The sequence below is a fragment of the Tachypleus tridentatus genome, chromosome 13, assembly GCF_004210375.1.
Source record: "Tachypleus tridentatus isolate NWPU-2018 chromosome 13, ASM421037v1, whole genome shotgun sequence".
NCBI classification, from domain to species: domain Eukaryota; kingdom Metazoa; phylum Arthropoda; class Merostomata; order Xiphosura; family Limulidae; genus Tachypleus; species Tachypleus tridentatus.
Window position 1 is genome coordinate 268,644,772 of NC_134837.1, and position 27,012 is coordinate 268,671,783.

At 32.5% G+C, this 27,012-nt stretch overlaps 1 protein-coding gene across 6 annotated transcripts in view; it reads left to right on the forward strand.

Annotated features, from left to right (window-relative positions):
- The window catches only part of l(3)L1231 (zf-C3Hc3H domain-containing lethal (3) L1231), a 71,455-nt gene continuing 44,443 nt past the window's right edge, over positions 1-27,012 (forward strand). Inside the window, exons 1-4 of one of the 6 annotated variants that reach the window (XM_076474917.1) lie at positions 1-164; positions 1,201-1,468; positions 2,218-2,322; positions 16,145-17,106. In XM_076474917.1, coding sequence (XP_076331032.1) covers positions 16,161-17,106 — 946 coding nt within the window. In that variant the 5' untranslated portion in view covers positions 1-164; positions 1,201-1,468; positions 2,218-2,322; positions 16,145-16,160. Of the gene's footprint in view, positions 165-1,200; positions 1,469-2,217; positions 2,323-2,386; positions 9,697-11,691; positions 11,718-16,144; positions 17,107-27,012 lie in introns of those variants that run through there. The other 5 variants (XM_076474918.1, XM_076474915.1, XR_013019598.1 and 2 more) reach the window with 5 other exon arrangements.

Genomic DNA, 27,012 nt, shown 5'->3' on the forward strand with positions numbered 1-27,012 from the left:
ACTGTGATAATCTTAAAGCTTATGAATGAGGTACTGGCAGCCATATTTAATGTTTGAAATGGCGTTGATATAGTTGTTTTTTCAACCATTCATTAAATTGGCAAAGAAGAAGTTAGTAATCGATAATATTTGAAAAGACATTTTAGGACTTCTGAAATCTAAAAGTGAGGAGTACATTCTATTTTTGTCACTTAATAATAAATTTAGACTCGTAACATTTCTTTTCACAGTTAGGCTTAACGTTTAAATCGCAGTATATTTTTTACTAAGCCTAACATCGAGAGATTATTTTAGGCTTAATGTATAAACTTTATAAGAGCAAAGTATGAGTACATAGCAATGAAGCAATAGCATACTATAATATATTACTAATTTTGCTCAGTATGTTTCATCATTTTTAATTGAGTCAGTAACCTTAAACCTATGTCAATATGTTAAAAAGATATAGATTATATTCAAGTAACTGAGTGTGATTTAAATTAAGATGATTGTTTTTTTGGTACATAATTAATAAAGGTATTGGTATTACTAAATTAGCTTATTATTAAGTAATTATACTAATTATCAGAATAATCTCATTTATATAATTCGTTAAGTAGTGTGCTCTTAGCCATAAGCCTTAACATAAGTATACGTTTTGAAAATGAAATATCTCAAACGTTCTAAATTCCATGTATACAAAAAACCAATTATTAAAATTACTAATAAATTTATTTTTTATTTAATTTTGACTTCTGTCACATTTATATGAAGGATTTATTGTTATTTTCAAGATGTTAGGGAGAACCAAAATAAAAATTTGCTACTTGACATTTATGTATTATTGTAAGATAATTAGTTGGTATAAACTGTGGTTGGTTCAATACATGTGATATTTCATATGTGTCAATATAGTTTAAAGTAATTATTGTGCATGTGGATAACTTATAAATGCATATAGTTGTACTTAAATTAGCTTTTGGTAGGACATAATTTTCAATTTATACTCGCTAAATAACGTTTGAATCTTTACATGCTTTTATTTATAATTTATATCTCCATGTATGTGACTAGCTTTAACTTAGGAGTACCAAAGTTTGTAATTACATGATTTTCTGTTTCTTGTGTCATTATTTTGTTTACACAGTACTGTAGTTAGTATTAATAAATATAGCCATATTAAGAATTGAGAGTTTAAATGTTTGGTTTATTTCTTCAAAGTATAAGATGTGAGGAACTTCACATGAACAAGTAGAAGTTCCATGTGCAGAATGTTTGAAGGGAAACACATTCATTTCTCACCGGTGGATAGCAAGCCTCTTTGCTCGTATAGTGCAAAACTTTGCAAGCAGCGTCGGTTAAATGGATTTGCCTTTTGTATTCGACACATTTTGGAAGACAAAACTGCACCATTCAAACAGTGTGCTCATGTGGCAAGGTATAACAACCAGAAATGTACAAATCCTATACCTTCAAATGAAAACCGAGAGTAAGTACACATCTTAGACCAGTTGTTTATTAGATATGCTACGTTTAATTTAACAGTGTTGAGAGCTGGTGGTTCTCATTACCCAAGACTAAGAACACATCTTAGACCAGTTTATTAGATATGGTACTTTTAATTTAACAGTGTTGACAGCTGGTGGTTCTCATTACCCAAGACTAAGAACACATCTTAGACTAGTTGTTTATTAAGTATGGTACTTTTAATTTAACAGTGTTGATAGCTGGTGGTTCTCATTAACCAAGAGTAACATGTATTCTGTTATTAATACAATAAGAGACTTCAGTAATATTTTTACTTACTTTTTGTAGTTATTTAAACCCTTTTGAAACATGTTCATAAAAACTAATATTTAAACAACAAGGTTTTAGTTTTAACCCTTGAATGTTTATGGCTTATTGTGTAAACAATTGATTATAGTTGAGTATTAGACACATTTCATCGTATCTGTACAAAAATATAAAACTTGTCTGATATTGCTACTAAGTTAAGTGTGTAATAAATTTGTTTGACAAGTAGGTGCAGTGTATGTGTGTGTGTGTGTGTGTGTGTGTGTAACTTCCAGCTCTCTTACTATAAGAAATAAGTAATTTATGATTGAGTAAATAAACCATGAAATAAGTCCTCTGAATAAGGTTAGTGTATAATAAATGTTAAATTTCAAGCAGTTAACTAGATTGAGGTGTAGGTGCTTGTGTAAGTTTTAGAAGTAATAACTTGTTTTGTAATTTTAGAACACTTTCCACATGCCAAAAAAACAACAAAAACTTATCAAAGCAACTACTCAGTGACAGGTGGGAAGAAAACTTTCCTTGATGAGAAAAAACATGGTTTATTATGTAATTACTGATATTAGATACCATTACCTTTTTAACAATAGAATTTTAAACTAAGAAGTGTGTTATATCTTGGATAGCACTTTTTTATATATGCTATATTAGTAGTTTTATTCAGTGTAAGATTTTTTCATTGTTGAGTGACTGTTATATATGTGAAAGTATCTCTCTTCTTTTTACTCAAGTTATTTGAAGTTTGGGAATACATTTCATCAATGTTGAAAACATTACCTTCTATTAAAAGAACAATTATTTTTGTTTGCTAACCTAGGTTAACTAAACCTTCAGCCAGTGACCTATTAATTATGACATCTTGAAGTCTACAATCATGTAAATTTTTAATGAAAGATTAATATTTATAACTATGAATAATTATATACAATTGATTATATAATTCAAATACATTTATACTTGCTACTGTATTAGATCTGTCATTATATGTAGGTGTAAACTCTTTTAATCATTATTTAGTGATATCATAGTGACAGATATTTGTTAATGTCTTGTAGTATTTTGATGTAGTTTGACTGCCCACTGTAGTAGATTCTTAGAAGTAGTAGTTACAGTCTTAGTTCAAGTATTTGTTGTTTTAGAGATATATAAAGAGAACTCTAATGAAGGGAAGGTTTGGAACATTATAAGAAACAGTGTTTCAAACCTTTGATATGAACTTGCATAACAACAGGTGCCTACAGATTATGGAAGATAAAATGTATGACTTTTGTGGTTAAAAATATACAACTGAAATTACAAATAATTTGTAAAAGGCTTCATATGTAGATTGTTTTTTATGTGGCTTGAGTAAGTGTGTGTTTTTTTCTTATAGCAAAGCCACATCGGGCTATCTGCTGAGCCCACCGAGGGGAATCGAACCCCTAATTTTAGCGTTGTAAATCCGTAGACTTACCGCTGCACTAGCGGAGGGCAACTTAAGTAAGAGTCCAATAAAATACAATAAATAGTGACATAACCACAAATTTACTTTTTTGTTTTGTTTTGTTACCAAAAGGCCTGTTAAAAATTGAATTGGTTCTGCCTGATAAATGTATAATCTAACAAACAAAAAGGAAACTTCAAAGAGTAAGTGTTCAATTAATATTTAAAATAATTTCTTTGTAACATTAAATTGTAACATTGTACCTGTGCCACTGTAGGTATATTCACCTTGTGTGAGGTCATCACTTAAATAATATATGAAATAATGTTTATAAAATGTCAACCTCTTCAATTATACCTGAACAATCCATAAATTAATAATGAACTATTACAAAGAGCCCTGCTGGTGTTCATAGGTCAACTTGATGTTCACATGTCAAGTGTTCATATATTTTCCAAATTCCATTAGTTGGTCTTCATGTTTGAGTATGAAGAATGTAATCAACCTAGTGGTTATGAGTAAGTGGTTTAAACTCAGTAGGACAATCCTTCAACCAGATATTCTTATGAAAATATTAGACATGTGTCAAGCTAGACTCCACCTATTGACCACTGAACTGAAGAACATAGTTGTTCTGAATCACACCAGTATTCTGAAAGATTGTCTACTGTATTCCTTGTCTTTAAAATCAAAATTAATGTAGAAGTTATTTGTTTTATCTGAGGGAAGGTTAGTAAACAGATATTGAGTATAGAAACTTGTTAAATAAGCATCTTCATCAAATCTCAAGTTTCAACATTATCAGAAAATTTAAAACTGTCTTTAAGTGTGTAATTATCTGGACACTAAAATTTGGACTGTGTGTAATTAAAACAACCTGTGTTAGAAACAATGGGGTAGTCAAGTTTGTTAATCTTAGGTTGTGTGGGAACTGACTGATATAATGTCTTTATAGGTATCATCAATACCATTAGTTTTCTTTAAATGTAATAAGTTTATTTTCTCTTGGGGTCTTTTGATAGTTTAGCAAACATGGTGGTGCTACTGATGAAATGTGTCACTTTCTCAGTGTAATTTGCTTTATTTAAAATGTTGTTTCCTTTATCTGGTTTAGTAATAACAGTATCACTGTTTCACTTACATGTTTACTGCTCATTTTCTTTGCTAATATTAAAACATTTAGGTTCAGAATCTCAAGAAGACAGCATTGCTGATGTGTGTTCTAAAACTTTTGAAAGTTTCATTACAAGGTGGATAAACATAAGTTTTTAATTTTCTTTATAGGAGTTCAAAAGAAGCCAGATAATTATGATAGTTAAGCATTTGTGGCACTAGAGAATATCTCAAGCCACTAAATAAAACTCTTTTCTCTACTTCCACTCTTGTATAGTTAGATAAGTTATGAATAACATTATCTGGAAAACCTAAAACATTTGTGTCTTCTTCAATTGGCTTTAAGACTTGCAGTTTCTTTAATGAATAAAGTTATTCTGTAAACACTGACCAAAATATTTTACATGGATGAAATCTACTCTACTTGTAAATACCTTCTATCTTGTGTTTTAAGGAAAGAACGTCTTTAAATATATGTGTGAATAAGGTTCTCTACTTGACACACAGGTGTACAACAAACAAGGAATGCTTGTTGGTTGTTACCAAAAACCCACCTAAACTGGTCTACAGTCACTTTGACAGTTTTATTTTTCTCCGTTTGAAAGAAACTTTTTGAAATATCTTGCATCACACATACAATGAATTGTCAGTTCCTGTGAACTTTTATAGCAAATGTTAGATAGACTAAAATCAGTTTTAAAACTTAATTCTCTCCCAAACAACTTCACAGATTACACAATCAATAAAACCATTTAACAATCTGTAGCCAGGTCGCTGAACTATGACATTCCAGAGTTACAAGTCATGGTTTCTCTACCATACCACACAGTCCTTGAAGAAGATGTTAAACATCATAATTAGCACAGTCTATTTTCAAGTTTATCTTCAGTGTATGTTTAGATAACTATTGATAATAAAAAAATTTTTTCAGTCTTAAAGATCAAATACAGCTTTCCCAACAGTCTTGTCATTTACAAGTTCTTTTGCTCCACACGTGGGAGTGCTTACATCATATTGACAGTCAGAATACTGGGAGATAATGTAAAACAATGCTCTAATCACAGGTTCAAGGACAGCTCAATCATTCTTCAATATGCACTAGGTGAGTGTGATGTAGTTCCATCCTTCAGTATATTTAGAGAAATTGGCAATATCTTAAAAAGGTTGTTCTGTGGGTGAAGCAAACTGCTGGTTCTTCAAAGTAAGAAGGTTGATATTTTGGAAAAGAAAAATTCATACATCGCTTAAGTGATAGCTTCAAACAACGTGAATATACCTATAGTGGTACATGTACTAGAGGTGCATGATCCAATGATTCAGCCTGTCTTTTCATCTCCTAAATCTGTTCCTTAGTGGGGTTCAAATTTACATTGGCCTTCACAGTTTTAGATTTCTTTTTGAGCTGTGATTTTTACAGCTTTCCTTTTTTGTCACAAGCTTCTTCAGTTACTTTTTTTTTCTTCAAGATGCCATAAAAACATAGTTTATCATATTTCTGTCAACCTTATAATGTTTAAGAAGCTTTCCTTTCCATTTGCCATGCCTGAAGTCATTGCTTTGTACACCTGTCATTGAGTCTTAAGATTGTCCTGCAATAAATGCTTATTAACCCTACTGAGACAGGTATTCCTATGGTTACAGGTCAAAGGTCACATCATCAGGTTTGTTGAATTACATTAAAAATGTTATTGAACTACTATTTTATGAATGTATGACAGTAAGTTTGTTATCAACTTGTATAATACAATTTAATTATTTATATTATGCATTAGTAAATTTCATAATTTAAAAGTAAATATTTAAAAAAACACACCTAAATATTGATTTTTGTGTGTTATATAGTATGATGAATTTAGCACTGGTTCATATTAGATGTTTATGATATACATATACAGTGTGTGTAGTTTCTTATAAATTGGGAACTTAAATTATCAGTATTGACAGGTAAGAATATAAAATAAGAACCTCCTATTTTTTCTGTTTGGTGAGATAGATTTATTGAATCAAACACAGTAACCCCACCCACTTCTTTCCATTTTTGGAAACTTGTGTACACCTACTTCTGTGACATGAATAATAACCAATTAAAAAGTCAGAATGGCTCCCATGTGATTCTCTGAACATTTGCAAATTATTTTTGTGGGCAACCATTTATTTTCATGGTAGATTCCAAGAGGTAAGACATTATTCAGCTCAAAAAATTATTGTTTTTAGATTCAGATGTGGCTTAACTGCTAAACTTGATAAATTAAGTGGAATTCTGTGGTTTTTATATTGTAATTTATGATTTTTTTTTAAATTTTAAAATGCATATATGAAACAAAAATTTTTATTTTACATTCTCCATGTGTATAATGTGATAAGGCTTAGTAAAATACAGCAAATAACAAATGAGTACAAAGTTCATAACTAGAAGGTGTGATTGTTTTCTATACTTCTTTATTTACTGTTCTATGTTGTAAGAAAAATGTCACGTTTAAGAACTTGCCTGCAAATAGTAATAATGTATATGCATATATAATGTATTATAACCAAAATACTGGTCTGCTAGAACACAACCATGACAAGTCACTTTGTAAAGGCCTCCTTTATATTATTGGGTATGATAACATAAGTGTGCTATGTCATTCAACTTCAGTAACATTAGTCAGATACTGTTCAAAGGTCAATAAAATAAAAGTAATAAATTTTGATATGTATAAAATGTTATGAGATTTAACTATTTAGGTTAATCATTTGTGGTTTTGTGTTATAATCTGTAGTTATTCTAGAATGAAAAAACTTAGTTTGTATCTATTTCCTTTGTTTTTTATGGTGGTTATGAGGTTGGTAGAATTAACCAAATGTATACAAAGATACTGTAGTGAAAATAACAGATAAAACAGTTTTTTTTTTCTAAAAGGAGTTTTTATAATTATTTGAAGGATATTAAGAGGCTATAGAGGTTTTGCATGTGAAATGTGACAACTTGCTGATGCATAAAAGTATTTTTAATCTTAAAATCAAATTACTTTGCATGTTGTATAGTCAGTATCTGAGAATAAAAAATGTTAACATTTAATTTAAAGATCTGATATTTTATGTACAAAAGTTTTGTAGTGTTTAATAATAATCTGCAATATTTTATGAAGATGTGATGTGTACATTTTAAAAAAGTTACTGTATAACTGTGTTATGGTTACTTTTGGGAATATGGGCCAGATGCAATTCACTTACTTATAGTTGAAAGATTAATGAAAGATTCCACCACATCATTTTCATGTGAAAGCACCTTAACTGTTTGGATGACATGGTATAGATCTTTGTTCTGAGACAGGGTACCAACAGTCTCAAGTAGAAGAAAGTGGTCAGTTCTTCTGGGACAGAATACCTGGAGAAACCTAGAATTCTGGTGAATGTACTAATTAGGTCCATCAGTACATGTTGATATAATACAGTCTGCATCAGTCAGCTGATTGAAGATAATTCTGGAGTGTTGATTGCTTTTGTTGGGATTGTATTTACTATTAGACTTGGGTCCATTACATTTATACCTTTAGTCAATTTGCACTTGAGTAGAATCCTTTCCTCGAATTTTCCAAAAGCACACTGAAGAGTTCCACATTACTCTAAACATAATACTTCTCTAGCTAACTTAGAACATTCCTGTAATGCTCTTTACACAAAATCCAACTTTGAATTCTCTCACTGGTAGCAAGTTCTCTTCCATCTTGCCATTGAAGTTGATGAATGCAGTATCATTTGACAGAAATTCACTATTATCTTACTACAGATGGTCATAAAGAAAAGAAACCAAAGATTGATTTCCGTGATACTCCTTCAGAAATAGTTGTAGTTGTACGAGAACCAACATAAAAAATGCAGGCCAAGCCTATAATGTGTAAATGTTCTGAGGATCCATTGCCACACTTACTTTTGGTGGTTGTAATATTTTCATTTTGCACAGCTTCAGTACATTTCTTCAAGGGTGTCAGTAACAAAAATGAATGATTTGCTACAGTATTATTTTCAAACTGTCTTGTTCCAGTGTTATTCATTGGTAAAGTGGTGAGTTTGTCACTTCCATATAGTCAACACACTGGATTTGTATGTTTTGGATCTGTAGTACCATGTCCTCAAAGGATTTCTTAAAGTCAGTTGTAAATGTGTGTGTTTCTTATAGCTTTGCTATGTCCACTGAGGGAAATCGAATTCCTGATTTTAGTATTGTAAATTTGAAGACTTACCACTGTCCCAGTGGGAGACCGGTTGTAAATGTGAGTGTTTCTTATAGCTTTGCTATGTCCACTGAGGGAAATCGAATTCCTGATTTTAGTATTGTAAATTTGAATGCTTACCACTGTCCCAGTGGGAGACCGGTTGTAAATGTGAGTGTTTCTTATAGCTTTGCTATGTCCACTGAGGGGAATTGAATTCCTGATTTTACTATTGCAAATTTGAATGCTTACCACTGTCCCAGTGGGAGACCGGTTGTAAATGTGAGTGTTTCTTATAGCTTTGCTATGTCCACTGAGGGGAATTGAATTCCTGATTTTACTATTGTAAATTTGAAGACTTACCACTGTCCCAGTGGGAGACCGATTGTAAATGCTTTATGTATACAACAAGAAGTGGCTTTTATCTATTTGTATGAGGAATCTACCATTTTATTCTTGAAAAGGTCAACCATCTTCCAGTTGATTGCTGGCTCATTTATATTCACTTGTATGATCTTATTTGAGCATTTGATATTTGGCAGGCATTCCTTCAGTTCAGTTCTTTGCTGGAAGCATGTCCTAGAAAGAAACTATGATGTTTGGATTAGCTTAGACTTGTTGAAGCTAATGTCTCAAATCCATCTGGCCTCTTTGCAAGATTTTATTCATTGATACATGACACTAATATAGTGTTGTAGTTGCTACGTAGTACATACTAAGGCCAAAATTTACAGTGGAAGTTGCTTTTTTCTTTGATATTTTAAAACCACGAAGTTTAGTTATTTGAGAACAATGTTTTAAACATGTCTACTGTATGATCTTGTGACTTTTAGCATCTGATAGTTTACAAGAGTGGTAAATTTCTGCTTTTGTCATAGATTTGGTTTGTTTTGGTTTTGAATTTCATGTGAAACTACTTGAGGGCTATCTGTGCTAGCCATCCCTAATTTAGCAGTGTAAGACTAGAGGGAAAGCCGCTAGTCATCACCACCCACCTCCAACTCTTGGGCTACTCTTTTATTGAGGAATAGTGGGATTGACCATCATAGTATAATGCCCCCACAGCTGAAAGGGCAAGCATGTTTGGTGTGACAGGGATTCGAACCCACGACCCTCAGATCACGAGTCGAGTGCCTGAACCACCTGGCCATGCTGGGGCTTTTGTCATGGAATCTTGAACGTTTGGAGCAGGTAAGCGATGTTTTCTTGTACTGCAGCTTCTATAAATTATTTTTGTTGTTTTTAGGCTAATGCACTACTGTTATTAGATGAAGTTGTACCAAACTCATATCTGATGTCTTGATATAAACTGAGAAGTTGCTGCAGTCTGCTTCTCTTTAGAATGTTTTCACTCGATTGATTCCATGTTCTTCTTTAGACAAAATTTATTTTACTAGGTTGTAGAGTCCATTATCTTTGAAAATGGCATTTTTGCTGTACTTTTGTAATTAGATTCTGCAAGGAGAGACATGTTAGTGAAGAAAATGAAAAAAAAAGGTTATAGTGACCAGATAAATTTATTTCAGCCCTATCAAAAGACTGGTTAAAACCAGAGCTTAAATGTACTTCCTGATAGATATGATACAGCACATAATGAGAAACAAGTTGAGAAAGTTAATTTTAGCTACCATTTTATTAAGCAGTTTCTTTGTAATATTTCAGCTCATAAGTTTGGATTGGTTGTAGATATAAAGATTCCTTGGTAAGTTGTGAATTGTTAATCAAATGGGTATGCATTCCATATTTTGTATGATCTGTAACCCAAATGTCTGACCTTGTGTATGTCCTGAACTACTAATCTATATTTGGTTGAAAACTATATAAATGAAATAAAAGATTTACATATGCCTTAACCCTTTCAAGCCAGGCCACCTTTACTGTGGATCACAGAAAGTTTTAGTGCCTTAAATTCATCATTTTTAAGCTACTTTTTGTTTATGTTATACCAATTCCTGTAGTATAATATCTTAACTGATAATCCATATTTTAATAGAATACAAGTTTGTAGTTTTTAATTCTACAAGGCAATATTTAAAAAAAAAACATCCTGAATATGTTATGCATATATTCTCTATACACCTTCTGTTTCCTACTTTAACCCCACATACATCCTGAATATGTTATGTATGTATTCTCTATACACGTTCTCTTCCCTACATTAACCCCACATACATCCTGAATATGTTATGTATGTATTCTCTATACACCTTCTCTTCCCTACTCTAACCCCACATACATCCTGAATATGTTATGTATGTATTCTCTATACACCTTCTCTTCCCTACTTTAACCCCACATACATCCTGAATATGTTATGTATGTATTCTCTATACACCTTCTCTTCCCTACTTTAACCCCACATACATCCTGAATATGTTATGTATGTATTCTCTATACACCTTCTCTTCCCTACTTTAACCCCACATACATCCTGAATATGTTATGTATGTATTCTCTATACATCTTCTCTTCCCTACTCTAACCCCACATACATCCTGAATATGTTATGTATGTATTCTCTATACACCTTCTCTTCCCTACTTTAACCCCACATACATCCTGAATATGTTATGTATGTATTCTCTATACACCTTGTCTTCCCTACTTTAACACCACATACATCCTGAATATGTTATGTATGTATTCTCTATACACTTTCTCTTCCCTACTTTAACCCCACATACATTAAAAAAGTATGAAGTTAAATGCTAATCACTCACTATAAAACTGTCATTGTCCAGACAAATCATAATTTTTATAGGTTTCAGTTTTGTTTGGTTACGGAGCTATCAGTAGAAAAATCAAACCCTTCCTGTCATAGCCTCATTTTCAGGATATGTTCATAGTTTTTACTTACATTTAATTATATATTGCATATAACTGATAGAAAGTCAAGGTTTATCTGTCAATTGATGTATTTAATAATGCTGTATTCTTTACAGAAGAGTCAGCTTCACTCAAGAGTACAAGCAGTGACCCAGTGAGAAATTTAATAACTAGCTTGGTTGAATTTGTAATGGCTCTTGTCATAGTTATAGAAAGCTAGAAAAATTGTGAGAGGTTGGAAAAATTTTATACTTTTTGTATGCTATTAGTGTGTGTTCTTTAGTGCATTATTTAATTAAATAAAAATTATTTAGTACATTACTGCTATTATAATAAAATAGGTTTGAATGTTCTTGACAGTCGACAGCAAGAAGAAAGGAGATTAGGTAAGTACTTTGTTTTTCATGTTTATTGTTATAAAAGTAACTAAGTTGTAAAAATAGGGATCTTTATAAGTTAGGTTAGATTAGTTAAGTACTTTGTTTTTCATGTTTATTATTATAAAAGTAAGTAAGTTGTAAAAATAGGGATCTTTATAGGTTAGTTTAGATTAGGTAAGTACTTTGTTTTTCATGTTTATTATTATAAAAGTAAGTTGTAAAAATAGGGATCTTTATAGGTTAGTTTAGATTAGGTAAGTACCTTGTTTTTCATGTTTATTATTATAAAAGTAACTAAGTTGTAAAAATAGGGATCTTTATAGGTTAGTTTAGATTAGGTAAGTACCTTGTTTTTCATGTTTATTATTATAAAAGTAACTAAGTTGTAAAAATAGGGATCTTTATAGGTTAGTTTAGATTAGGTAAAGTAAATAATAATATACTAAAAATGTTTCATGAGATAAGCATGTAAGCAGCACATGAATAATGTGATTTGATAGCCTAATATGAGCTGCATGTGCTCTGAGTTACTTACAGCTTATTTTGCATATGTTAGAGATATGGCTCAAAGGGAAATAAAACAATCACATTTAATTATAAATAGCTGTGTACTGTTACAAGCTTAAAGCTACATAAGATAAACAAATGTAGTTTCAGATTACAATTTAAAGTCATTCAAGAAAGACAGAAATGGTAATTTAAATTTATTTTTTTGTGGTTATAAGATGAGTCAAATTAATATCTTTTTTGAGTTAGGGTAGGTAAATATAATGTTCTGTAAAGTTTTTCTGAAACAAAATGTTTGAAATATATTTAGAAGGTTCTAAGGATTACACAAAGGAAATTTGAAATTTTTGAGGTGAGGAAAAGTATTTTTAATCTCAACAGGAAAATTACCTTGCATATGGACTATTCAAAACAAATACACTATATATTTATGGACAAAATTTTTTAGTTTATTAAAATACTTCAAATAAAAGCTATGATTTTTGTATGCAAGAGATTTACAATGTTAGCTGAAAGATTGCCAAATTTTGTAAAGATGTACCTACTGATTGAAAGTTAAAAATATGAAATCTATAAAGACTAAATGAGTACAAAGTGGTCACACGGTTGGTCAATTTGACCAGGCCCGTGTTGAAACAGTTAAAGATATGTTACAGAGATCAGTAATCATGTTCTTATATGTTGACTGTACTCTAAGTTCTGTTACATTTTCAAATCTAGAATTAGTTGGCACACTAAATTCATGTTGTACTTTAAATATTGTGCAGTAACAGTTTTTTTACCTTGTGATTGGTTTTTGTGACAAATTTGAAAAAAAGGCACCATGTTGTTTTGCAATAGAGATAAAAACATTTTCATGGTTAGTGAACATGTGTCTTAATGTACAAAGAACATTTTTCTTTGTGTCATTACTGATATGATTACAATAAGTAAGGGCTGAATTAGGTATTCCAAACAATATAATTTTACTTATAGTTGTTATGATACATCAGATTTCTAAGATTTTGCTGATTTTTTTGTACAGTGCTAGTTTTAACTTGTTTTAGGTTTAGCCATTCCATTGATATACTGGTTTTAAGCTGTCACCTTGGTAATAGGGTGGTTGTAAATGTCTAATTTCTCCAAAGCAAAAATGCTTGAAATTATCTTATAAAGTCTAAAAAGGACTTGCTTTACTTACAAGTGTTGAGTATTGGAGAACTTGAGAATGCTAGTACATTAGGAGAGTTAGAGGTCCCAAGATAATTGGTGAGCATTTATTGTAACTTACAATTTGTTTGTCAGATATAGAGTATAATATATATTATTATAACATCAAGGCAGGTTAATCTGATATCATCAGATGTGACAATGCCAAGAAGTGGTCTGATATAGACATGAAACAATAACATGGATTCATTGGTATTTGATTGGTCAAGCTTAACAAAACATAAAAAGATTAATGCTGTTTTTCTATACCTAAGAATTTTGATGACCAAATCTATTGTAAATTATGCAAAAAGAAAAATTGTGGAAAGTTCATTAATCCAAAGGTTGGCAAACTTCAAACACCACTGAAAGCCAATTTAAACTGAAACTCCTGTTTGACATCATATACCTTTATGTTATTAAACAAACAATGTATATTTTTCAACAACCAGTCATTGGACAGAAACCTCAGAAAATTATAAACATATTAATTTAATGTTGTACTGAAATAGTGGTTCAGTTCAAAATGTTATTATAGGTTTTTCTCTCTATTGTTTGTTATGTAGTATCAGAATAATAAGAATATAATGATACTGCATGTGAACAGTGTTATATACAAATAAATGTTTTGGAATTCCACAGATTCCTTCTTAGACCATTTCTAAGTAAATAACTAAAATACATTGCTTCCTCTATACATCATAGTAAATAAACAGGACACAAACTTATGTTTTTATCAGATATCAATACTCTTTTTATGCCTAACACTGATCTGGATTGTGGAAATTGTGGAAAGTTCATTAATCCAAAGGTTGGCAAACTTCAAACACCACTGAAAGCCAATTTAAACTGAAACTCCTGTTTGACATCACATACCTTTATGTTATTAAACAAACAATGTATATTTTTCAACAACCAGTCGTTGGACAGAAACCTCAGAAAATTATAAACATATTAATTTAATGTTGTACTGAAATAGTGGTTCAGTTCAAAACGTTATTATAGGTATAGTAAATAACTAAAATACATTGTTTCCTCTATACATCATAGTAAATAAACAGGACACAAACTTATGTTTTTATCAGATATCAATACTCTTTTTATGCCTAACACTGATCTGGATTTACTAATAAAAGAATCTTTCCACGTCAAACAACTTTCACCAGAAGTGAACAATATACAGTCTTCTGTTAAATTAGACATCTTGTTATATGTACAGTAATTTTGTTTGTTATCTCTATACTTTCTGTGTGTATGAGTTATTTACTTAAAGATGATGTAATCTGCGAATTTGTGAAGTGTTTGTGTGTCCTCTTCTGTTATAGATAAACTGTTATTGTTAGTAAAATATACATCAAAACAGTGTCACGTATTATAATATCTGCACATTTTGGATAGGTTAATATTATTTGATTGATTTGTGTTTTCAAGGAAAATATTAACTCATTATTTTATATTTAAGTGCAGCATAAAATGTTTGTGATTTTTATATATTATTTACTTTTATTCAGAAATAGACATATATAATTATATGTAATATATACATACACAAATATTTGTATATGTAATATACACACACACACATTTATGTAATATACACATATATAAATATATATGTAAAACAAATTTAGCACTTGTATTCTCAAGACTGCTGGTATGGGTACTAAATCTTTATAATTAAAATAAAGTACAGAACAAAGTTTGAACTTTCTTAAGTCATCATGAGGTTAATTTAGCACTTATGTTAACCCCAGACTAATTGTTATTCAGATGTTTTCTTTTGTAAGCTTCCTTTTTTTCAAGTGTATTTGTTGTAAAAAAAAATGATACATCTAGCTTTCAGATATGCATCTTAGACTATAAAAAACATAATGGGACTAAAATAGAATGACATAACACTATATTTTTAGCTTTCTAAGCAAGCTGTAAGCTAATAAAAATTCCATTACCCTTTGTATCACCAATTTCATTCTATGCACATCAATATATGTTATTTTTGGTTATAAACTTGTATCATTGACAACTGGACAGATGAGTAATTTCCAGAAGATGAAAAGTTAGAAATAACTTCTGTATTGGGTATGATATGATTAATTTATTTGGTATCTCAGAAAATATAGAAAGTTGGAGGTTCTTGTGTAATGTGGCCTAATTGGTGAATGCTGAAACCTATATAAGAGACAAAAGGAAAATTTAAGAATGACAGTTTTGGGTGGAGAAGATCACATGACTTTAAGACATTAATACTTAGATAAAGAAATTTAAATATTAAATGACGTTTTAATGCTGAGTTTATTGACAAACTTTTATCAGATAGTTTAAATTTTTAATATAACTAAAAAGTTCATGACATTTTGACCCAACCCACCTGTATTCAGGACATTAATACAGCTGAGAACTTTTAAGGTATGACAGTGATGAGAAATTTAAAATATTTTCTGAATTTTCATTCATGGAATTAACAAAATAAGCATTACACAATTCTAAAATGTTAGTTTTATACAATTTTTATGTGAAACAGAATCATGTTAAGCTTTAAAAAAGCTGTTTTGTGATTAGACACATGAAGTAGCTTGTCTGGAAGACCTTAACATTTTAGTTTTAGTTTTATTTCAGGAACAATCTGTAGGTTTCAGACATCCTACACTTCTACAGAAAAATTTATTTGTTTAATGTACATGCATAATTTTGATTCTTATGAATAGCTGTATTGTAATTGTTTACATTTTAATTTTTAGATTCTGCAATAGTCACATGCAAGTGGCTGGCATGCTTCCCAAGAAAGAGCGTAAAACTAAAAAGGAGAAAGAATGTATTCCATCAGATGGTAAAGTGAAGTTTGCTGATCGACTCAGGGCTCTTCTAAAAAAAGAAAACAATGAACTTCCAGCAGAGGACAATTTTAATGCTGATGACCCATATGCCTTTCCAGAGCCTTTTCAGGAAAATGAAAGAGGAAGTGCTGGAACCTACATAAAGAATCCTAAAACTCCAAATCAGAAATTTTTATCAGAAACCGTAAATATTGATATTTCCTTAAAGGGAGAACAACTTCAAAACAGAGGTAGTACTCCTGATAGTAAATCAAAATCTCATACTCCAAAGTTATCTAAAACTATGAATAGACTTCAAGCAAAAATTGCTCAGAACAAATTTTTAGATAAGTTAAAAAAAGCCCAAGACTCTAGTCAGCAAGTTTTAGGTTCCAGTACAGTTAATGTACACGAGTCTAAGTTAAATTCACGGTCTATACTGCCTGTATCAACGTGTAAAATAAATACATGTGCACAAATGACTAATTATAATAGTAACTTTGTACGTTCAAAAGTCAAATCTAATGGAAAGTCTCCTGTGAGGAAAACCACCAATGAAAGTAAAGTAAATGGTACAAGTGTTAAGAACTTGCATCTGCATAGTCCTAAAGACTCAACGAATAGTTTACCCTTTGAGACAGAAACCAAGAAGGTGTCTACATGTAATTTCCAAACAGTACAAAAAGTCATTGTTGAGAAAGATTACAAAGAAAAGCCAGCATTATTTAAAGATATTTCTAAAGGCAGCCAACAAACAGACTTTAAAGATGAAAAGCCAACTCCATCTCAGAAATTAGAAAAGCTGACAGAAGGACCTGCTTCTGTTGGAAGGGTTCAAGATCTTCTTCAGGGACAAAAAAGACAACTAGAAGATTACTATTTTAGAAGTAAGTCCATTTCAACTACTTTTATAAACTGAGATAGACAACTTGAAGATTACTATAGTAGAAGTAAGTCCATTTTAACTACTTTTATAAACTGAGACACACAACTGGAAGATTACTAGAGTAGAAGTAGGTCCATTTTAACTACTTTTATAAACTGAGACACACAACTGGAAGATTACTAGAGTAGAAGTAGGTCCATTTTAACTACTTTTATAAACTGAGATAGACAACTGGAAGATTACTAGAGTAGAAGTAGGTCCATTTTAACTACTTTTATAAACTGAGATAGACAACTGGAAGATTACTATAGTAGAAGTAAGTCCATTTTAACTACTTTTATAAACTGAGATAGACAACTGGAAGATTACTAGAGTAGAAGTAGGTTCATTTTAACTACTTTTATAAACTGAGATAGACAACTTGAAGATTACTAGAGTAGAAGTAGGTCCATTTTAACTACTTTTATAAACTGAGATAGACAACTTGAAGATTACTAGAGTAGAAGTAAGTCTATTTTAACTACTTTTATAAACTGAGATAGACAACTTGAAGATTACTAGAGTAGAAGTAGGTCCATTTTAACTACTTTTATAAACTGAGATAGACAACTTGAAGATTACTAGAGTAGAAGTAGGTCCATTTTAACTACTTTTATAAACTGAGACACACAACTGGAAGATTACTAGAGTAGAAGTAGGTCCATTTTAACTACTTTTATAAACTGAGACACACAACTGGAAGATTACTAGAGTAGAAGTAAGTCTATTTTAACTACTTTTATAAACTGAGATAGACAACTGGAAGATTACTAGAGTAGAAGTAGGTCCATTTTAACTACTTTTATAAACTGAGATAGACAACTTGAAGATTACTAGAGTAGAAGTAGGTCCATTTTAACTACTTTTATAAACTGAGATAGACAACTTGAAGATTACTAGAGTAGAAGTAAGTCTATTTTAACTACTTTTATAAACTGAGATAGACAACTTGAAGATTACTAGAGTAGAAGTAGGTCCATTTTAACTACTTTTGTAAACTGAGATAGACAACTTGAAGATTACTATAGTAGAAGTAAGTCCATTTTAACTACTTTTAGAAACTGAGATCGACAACTTGAAGATTACTAGAGTAGAAGTAAGTCTATTTTAACTACTTTTATAAACTGAGATAGACAACTTGAAGATTACTAGAGTAGAAGTAGGTCCATTTTAACTACTTTTATAAACTGAGATAGACAACTTGAAGATTACTAGAGTAGAAGTAGGTCCATTTTAACTACTTTTATAAACTGAGATAGACAACTTGAAGATTACTATAGTAGAAGTAAGTCTATTTTAACTACTTTTATAAACTGAGATAGACAACTTGCAGATTACTAGAGTAGAAGTAAGTCTATTTTAACTACTTTTATAAACTGAGATAGACAACTTGAAGATTACTAGAGTAGAAGTCCATTTTAACTACTTTTATAAACTGAGATAGACAACTTTAAGATTACTAGAGTAGAAGTAAGTCTATTTTAACTACTTTTAGAAACTGAGATAGACAACTTGAAGATTACTAGAGTAGAAGTAAGTCCATTTTAACTACTTTTATAAACTGAGATAGACAACTTGAAGATACTAGAGTAGAAGTAAGTCCATTTTACCTACTTTTATAAACTGAGATAGACATCTTGAAGATTACTATAGTAGAAGTAAGTCCATTTTAACTACTTTTATAAACTGAGATATCTATATTACGGCAAGTGATACAATAGTTGTGTTAGAAGGCTCGATAATAAATAAGTAAATGCTATTATATCTATTACAGCACATGATACTGTAGCTGTGTTAGAAGTCACAATAATAAATAAGTAAATGCTATTATATCTATTACATCACGTGATACTGTAGCTGTGTTAGAAGTCACGATAATAAGTAAATACTATTATGTATATTACAGCATGTGATACAGTAGCTGTGTTAGAAGTCACAATAATAAGTAAATACTATTATATGTATATTACAGCATGTGATACAGTAGCTGTGTTAGAAGTCACAATAATAAGTAAATACAATTATATCTATATTAAAGCACGTGATACAGTATCTGTGTTAGAAGTCATGATAATGAGTAAGTAAATACAGTGGTACCTTGGTTCTCAAACTTAATCTGTACCAGATGGCTGTTCAAAAACTGAATCAATTTTTCCCATAAGATATACTGTAAATTAAATTAATCCATTACAGACCTCCAAAAATTGTGCATTATGAAGCATTTTTTAGTAAAAATATTGCTTATTTATACCTGTATAATAATACTTACATGCATAAACGCAACCACGAAAACTATAAACACAATAAAAAAACAATAAATGAAAAATTAAGTGCACTTTACCTGTGCTGAGGAGAGCTGATGGTGTAAGTGAAATGTGGTGAGGAATGTGGAGAGTAGGAGGGTTATTATTGTTTGGAAGGGGAGTCACCTTCCATAAAAATGTCAGGTAACTCTCCTTCTGGGGTTTTCTCTTTTCTGTCTCTTTGCCTGCTTGAGACTCACTGGACCTATTTCTTACTAAAAACTTGTCTAATGAGGTTTGTTTCTGCCTGCATTTTAAAATGTTTCTCAAGTAAGACATGGCATTGTCATTGAAAAGGTTTATGCTGCAGTTTGCTACAGCTTTGTCAGGGTGAAGGTTTCCACAAAACTTTGTAACTCTCTCCATTTCCCACTTGATTAGTGAACTAGGAACATCCTCCCTTCCCTTCTCCTCATCTGAAGACACTTCCTCAGTTGACTTCTGTTGCTGCTGCTTCTGAAGGTCTTGGAGTTTTTCCGTGGTGAGCTCAGTGTTGTGGTCTTCCACCAACTCCTCCACATCATCACCACTCACATTCAAGCCCATACACTTGCCTAGTGAGATAATATCCTTGACAACAGGCTCAGCCTCAAAGCCTTGAAAGTCTATCTGCTACTGAGTCTGGCCACAATTTCTTCCAAGCTGAGTTCATGGTCCTCAAGTAATGAAGGATATTAAAGTGATTTTTCCAGAACTCTCTGGAACTCTGAGGGTTAACTCTGTGTCAGAGGTCACTTTAAAGCACCTTTGAAACAGTGCTTTGGTGTAGAGTTTCTTAAAGTTTGATATGACCTGCTGGTCCTTGGGCTGAATGAGAGGAGTCGTGTTAGGGGGCAAGAGTTTCACCATAATGAAACTGTACTCCTCCACCAACCCATCCTCCTCCTAGCCTGGTGGGTGAGCAGGTGCATTGTCCATCACAAGAAGGGCCTTGAGTGGCAACTGTTTTTCCATGAGGTTATTCTTTACACTTGGGGAAAACACTTCATGGTCCCACTCCATAGAAAATTGCCTGGTTACCCATGCTTTACTATTGGCTCTCCACATGACATATAGTTTACTTTTCAGGACATTATGTTTCTTAAAAACCATCGGGTTCTCAGAATGGTACTCAAGCAAAGGCTTAAGTTTTAAGTTCCCACTTGCATTACTACATAACAATAGAGTTAGCCTGTCCTTCATTGGCTTGTGTCCTAGCAGTGACCTCTCCTCCTTGGTGATGTAGGTCCTCTTTGGCATTTTCTTCCAAAAGAGGCCTGTCTCATCACAATTGAACACTTGTTGGGGAATAAAACCCTCAGCTTCTACATAGTCCTTAAATTCCCTAACAAATTTATCAGCAGCATCTTTGTTAGAACTAGCACCCTCCCCATGTCTCACCACACTATGTATGCCACTTCTCTTCCTAAATTTTTCAAACCACCCCCTACTAGCCTTAAAGGCATCACTTGTATCAGCACTCATTTCAGCAGTGTTTTTCAGGAGGTCAGCATGCACCCTGCTTTGCTTTCTCAAAAATGGCGGTCTCAGAAATGCTATCACCAGCTGTTTTTTGGTTTCCCAAATCAACAACAGTTTTTCTATCTCTTCCATTGTTTGTGATCTTTGTTTTGTAAGTACTGTCACTCCTTTTGCAACATAAGCTCCTTTGACGACCTCTATTTTTCAGTATGGTACAGACTGTAGACTTTGCCGTACCAAACTGTGTAGCAAGGTCAGACACATGAACACCACTCTGACAACTTTTCTTTTTGGTTTGCTGCTTTCATTATCCTTCTTTGACCCCATAGTGTCTTATTTAATCAGAACATTTAGAAAAAACAACAAAAAGAAAAATAAGAACATTCACAGCAGATTTTAGCTGGGGTGTGGACTGAGCGACAGGTGCGGGTAAAATGTTATGTGCAAGCTTAGCGAAGGGTCGTTCGGGTCATCAGTTAGTATATTTCAGGGGTTCGGTCCACGACAGCTTGGTTTGGGAGCCGAGATTATGTTCGACAACCGAGACATCTTTTTCTCAAACAATATGTTCAAAAATCAAATTGTTCGAGAACCGAGGTACCACTGTACTATTATATCTGTATTACCATGCATTATATAGTAGCTGTATTAGAAGTAACGATAATAAATAAGTAAATACTATTATATCTATACAGCACGTGATATAGTACCTGTGTTAGAAGTCACGGTAATAAATAAGTAAATACTATTATATCCATACAGCACATGATACTGTACCTGTGTTAGAAGTCATGATAATAAATAAGTAAATACTATTATATCTGTATTACAGCACGTGATACTGTAGCTGTGTTAGAAGTCACGATAATAAATAAGAAAATAGTATTATATCCATACAGCACATGATACTGTACCTGTGTTAGAAGTCTTGTTAATAAATAAGTAAATACTATTGCATCTCTATTACAGCAACTGATACCATTGTATTAGTATTAGTTTGAAAAGTAAAATGTCTTAAATTTTTGTCCTTTTTTTGTTTAAAATAAAAAAATGTCACTCGTTGACAGTATCCCATTATCTTTTAATTTTCCAAAACATTAACAGCCTTGGGTCTACAGTAAAGCATATGCACACAATCAGTAGTGACATCATTAGATGGTATAGGGTATCTAGAGAAGATGTAAACTCTTCAATGTGTTGCATACTTATTCAAAATGAAGAACTTTCCTTTAACATTGTGTACAATTCACTGTTTAATGATACAGCTAATATTAGAAAGATAGTAAGTAACTCGTTTCTTCACACAGTTCAGCTACTTTTCTTGAAAGTCTGTTAGACAGATTTGCATGCCACTACTTTTAGGTAACTCTCACCTAATTTTGGGATTTATGCCATCATGCAACAGAAGTACTTAACCAATTGATAATGATAATCTATGCACTTGCACTCATAGTTACTTTGTTCTTCTCCCACATATTGTGTAAAATGGACTTTTTAAATTTATCATCTGAGTTCAAGTAATTTAGATTTGTATAGTCAGCAAAATATTTTCTTTCCATCTTCTTTGGCTTTTGATTCAGTAGCTTTATTTCATTATAAATTCTCAAATTATGGTGATTCATATTTAGTCCTGAGTAACTTAAACTTTATTTTTACTATGATTTTGGAGGCTTATTAGTTGTGATTGTCGTTGCAGTCATCATTCAGTATGTTGTGTATTACCATATGCTTTTTGGGCTTTCTACTTTCACCTTGTCAGCCAAACCTTTTTGTTTTCAGATGGGAAAGATTACAGCCTCCATCTGATTTGCTTTAGGTAGTTAGTACCGTACCATTCATGAAAGAACCTTAAATTTTCAGTATCTGAATATCCAGTATCTGGATTTCATTACCAGATACATTATTTTCATTATGTATTGTCTGTCTTTGTTATTAGTTCTTGTTTTCTTACTGCTTCATGTATACTTGGAGCTTAATTTTCCTTATTATTAGGCATTGTACTGTGACCTTTCTCATGCCTTGCCCCCATCATGTTTGTGAATACTTTGGCTCTAATTTGTAGACTTCCTTTCTTCCCATTATATACCATTGTCATTGGTATTTGTTTATCCAGCTAGGGGGATCTTCTCCCCTTACTTCACATTTTCTTATGTAGTTTGCCATTTTTTTAATTTATTTATTTGTGTCTCTATGCTCCTGTATTCCTTCTTCCAACTCTGCCTTTTCTCTGAGGCACTTCTTGCTTCAAAAGGACTTTTATGAATGTTTGTTTCCTTCTTAGCTTGGCCTGTTCCACTTCTTCTGCTCTCTTCCTCTATATGTTTGGCTATCTTTCTTTTTATTGATGCTTTTAGTGGAATTTCTCCCTGTTGACCTAGTCTGACATGATATCACTTCTGTCCTCATTACTTTCCCAGGATTTTTACACTTATCTCAGCCTTTCTCTTTACTTCTATTCCTTATCTAGATATGCCTACTCCTAACCTTCTCATTTCAGGCCTTTCTCGGTTTTTTGTTTTCCCTCTACCTAGTTTTTCACTCTTCTTGTCAGTGATTTTCACACTATGATTTTATGGATACCCATCTTTTGTTCATGCTGTCAGTCTTACTTTGTACTGACAGTCATTTTAAATTTCTTCTCCTTGATCTTTTTCCGTTTTCTCTTCACCTCCCTCAACTAATTTTCTGATATATTCCCCTCCAATCTGCAGTTGACCATGGTCTATGTATCGAACATCACTCTTGGCCCATCTTCCTTTTTTATTTTTCATTATGTTCTGTCCATCTTTTCCTGGTTTTACCATTTCTTGTTCTTCCCTTTGACTTGGTGTCGACCCTTTTTTCTATTCGTTGGTATGGTGAGGACCTTCCTTTGCTATATTCAAGGCCTGGGACTGTTGTTCCATTCTTTGTTTATTTATGCTTGTTTACATTATCACATGTTTTCTTCCTTTTTTATGGAGGCTGCTTGGTTGGTGGAGATTTTATTCTGGGATCTAAGCCATTTCTCATTCCTTGTCAGTATTTAATACTTTTGGGCATTTTCTTCCTCTCTTATATATGTACAAAGTTTGACCTTCTTTTCTTCAAATATGAGCTATAGTATATCTGGTCACCAGGTTTTCACATCCCATTCTCTTCATGTATGGGAGTTTCTTTCATTTTTAGAGGCTCTGGCTTCTCTGGAATCCCTGAATCTGTTGGAGTACACACTTATGTCTTCTACAGTGTTTCTTGTTGATGCAAGGTTCTTTTTTGGGGTCCATTAACCTCTTTTGTGGACCACTCCTCAAGGAATTGTCATTGTGACTGAGCTGTGCCTCATACTTCCTTCCTTGCTTTACTGTCTCTCGAACTGGGTTTGTCATTCTAGATGTGAGCAGGACTTCTGATATTTTAATGCTAGACAGATGTTCATTCTTCATGAATGTGCTTGACCTGCTTCTACTTGTAAATTGCTTGGTCATGTTCAATTTAGTCTATTCATTAGTAGTTTCTTGCATAGCCATTTATGGGGTACCTATTTCAGGACCTTTTGATTTAGGGTGTTTGGCATACGCTTCTTTGTCAATTCATATTGGGTTGATCTTTTTGTGTATCTTTTGCTGAGAGCTCTGGCTGTCAGTTTTCTCACCAAGGCTTGGTCTCACTTCTTGCTGAATACCTATTCTGCTGTTTGTCTCTTCCCTCTGGTCCTCAACTTTGCACATTGCTATCTTTTGTTGGTGTCTCTTTTCTCAGCTTAGTCTTGGTCTTCTAGACATTGGTATCCCCAATAACTTCTTTCTCTCTTGCTTCATCTTCGTGCATCTCTTTTCATCAAAGGTTGTCCCACCCATCCTCATGCATGAAATTAGCTCACTCAGTCAGCTATCAGGTCAGTCTTTTCAGTTATGTGGCATTCTTCTTGTTGCCTTTCCACTACCATTGTCTATCAACATCTGTGGTGGGTCATTGGTACTTCCACTACTACTTTCCTTATGGCTGTCATGCTGTGAACCACTTTCTGCCCTTTCTTTTACTGGATTGTTTATCATTGGCTTGTTGGTCTCTACCTTTACTAGTTATTGAGAGACCTGTCTATAGCATTTCTCCTTTCCCAGCACCACAAGATGTTTCACATTTCTTCACATTTGATTCATTACCTTCTTCATTCTTTTGCACATTATTCACTACTCCTAAGGCAGGCTTCTCCATGCAGGCATGCAGTCACATTACACACATCTGTCTCTTCCTCTGCACTTTCTTGTTGTTTTATCTTCTGATGGTTTTTGGCTTCCGTAGGCCACCATTCTTTGATCTACCCATCATCTTTGAAAAGAATACATGTTATTTTTCTTTCAGAGTTCCTTTCTCAGTTCATACTATTTTACTAGGTGGCAGGTGTTGCCTTCTATGATATACTTACCCAAAATCTGCATTGAACCAGAATAATAAAAGTGCCCATACCATTTGCACCGGCTCTGCCTGTGCCCTGTATGAGTTGGGGTGTTCTGCAAGATCACTTGAGGTTTTGTTTTGATATATATATTCACTCTGTTGTGTGATCCAGCAACAGGAAAGTATTCTGCTGGCTTTTAAAAATAGGGGTTCATGGTCATCTGTTGTAGTGTCTTCAGTAAGTAACTTTCTGGTTGAAGGTCCAATAGGGATCCAGAAACTTTCTTCAAGTCTTGTTAATGCCAGTTCTCATCCTCTTTGTTGAGTGAAACGGGGTAGACCCTTGACATTTACCAGTTCCAAACTGCTGTTGTGTTGGACCAAGGAGAATCATCAGTTGGGGCTGTATAGTGGGGTGGTTGTGACCCTGTCACTGTAGTACAGATTATACGTAACTCATGCTACTTGTACAGCTTTAGACTGTCCAGTAGAGCTCTAGTAAGCACCATGTTAGACCTTCCTACTGCAGCTGGAGTTGTAGTATTTGAAAGTAGAATTGAGATGAGCTCAAAAGGTATGGGGTGAATGAACCCCACCAACACTGCACCTATGTACTCTACAATTACTTGTGTGCAAGTGCTTAGAATGTCATGTTCTCATTCTGTCTGGTCCTACATGGAGGCTCATTTTCTATTCTTTCCTTTCCAGGCAAACATTAGATTTGGTCTCCATATGCAGCTCCTGTTGTTGGGTGTCACACATTGTGGGCTTTCTGAAGGGAACTGATCCAGTTAAATTTTGCAGTAGTCCCCCTATGACTTCAGCATCAAACTGTGTGAAGAGTTGTATTATTGTTTGTCTTGGAAGTTAACACATTCCTTATCAATCTATTTCTGACAGATACCTACTTCTGCTTGCCTTTCAATCCATCCTCCATGGTTCCATTTCATCTTTATTTTCCATGTTTCACCAAATAATGAAGTTATCACAAGTGCAAGTGCATCACATGAACTTAGGTTTGAATTGTGTAAGGGCTAATGTCATGTAAATCTCTTTGTGTGTGAATGTGAGTATCTCTACTTCATACATCCACAGTATCCATGTAGGTAGTTGAATAAAGATTTTGAAACATGAAGATTTCTTGTGTATGTTTTAAATGTTTATTGACATACACCATGAACCTTAACTAACGGACTGGTAAGAGTAGGAATATAAGCATAGAAACTTCCCTGTTTACATACTTTTATGTAAAGTTTAAATGTCTGTTGACTCACATGACGAGGTTCTGTGAATAGTAAAGAAGTTAACATGGAAACTCTCTGTTTTAAAACATGGAAAAGTTCTATGTAACCTTTACATGCTTATTAACTAGATCTGGGTGATTAATAAATTTTGCTAATTAATTGATTCTGTTATAATAATTTGATCAAGTTGACCAGCCTTGTAACTGTGAAACTGTACTTACTATAACTGAATATATTGCATGTATCTTATTGAAATTTAGTAAGCATTTAATAAATGCTGAAAGCCTGTTGTACACTGAAATGTAACTTATTAATAAAGTAGTTCTATTAAAAATCCATTCATACATTTCTGAAGTCTTTACTTCTGACAGTAAAAATACTTCATAGTTTATTTGTGTAATACTCTGATCTTCATAGTTCATTTGTGTAACACCTTAATCTTCATAGTTCATTTGTGTAACACCTTGGTCTTCATAGCTT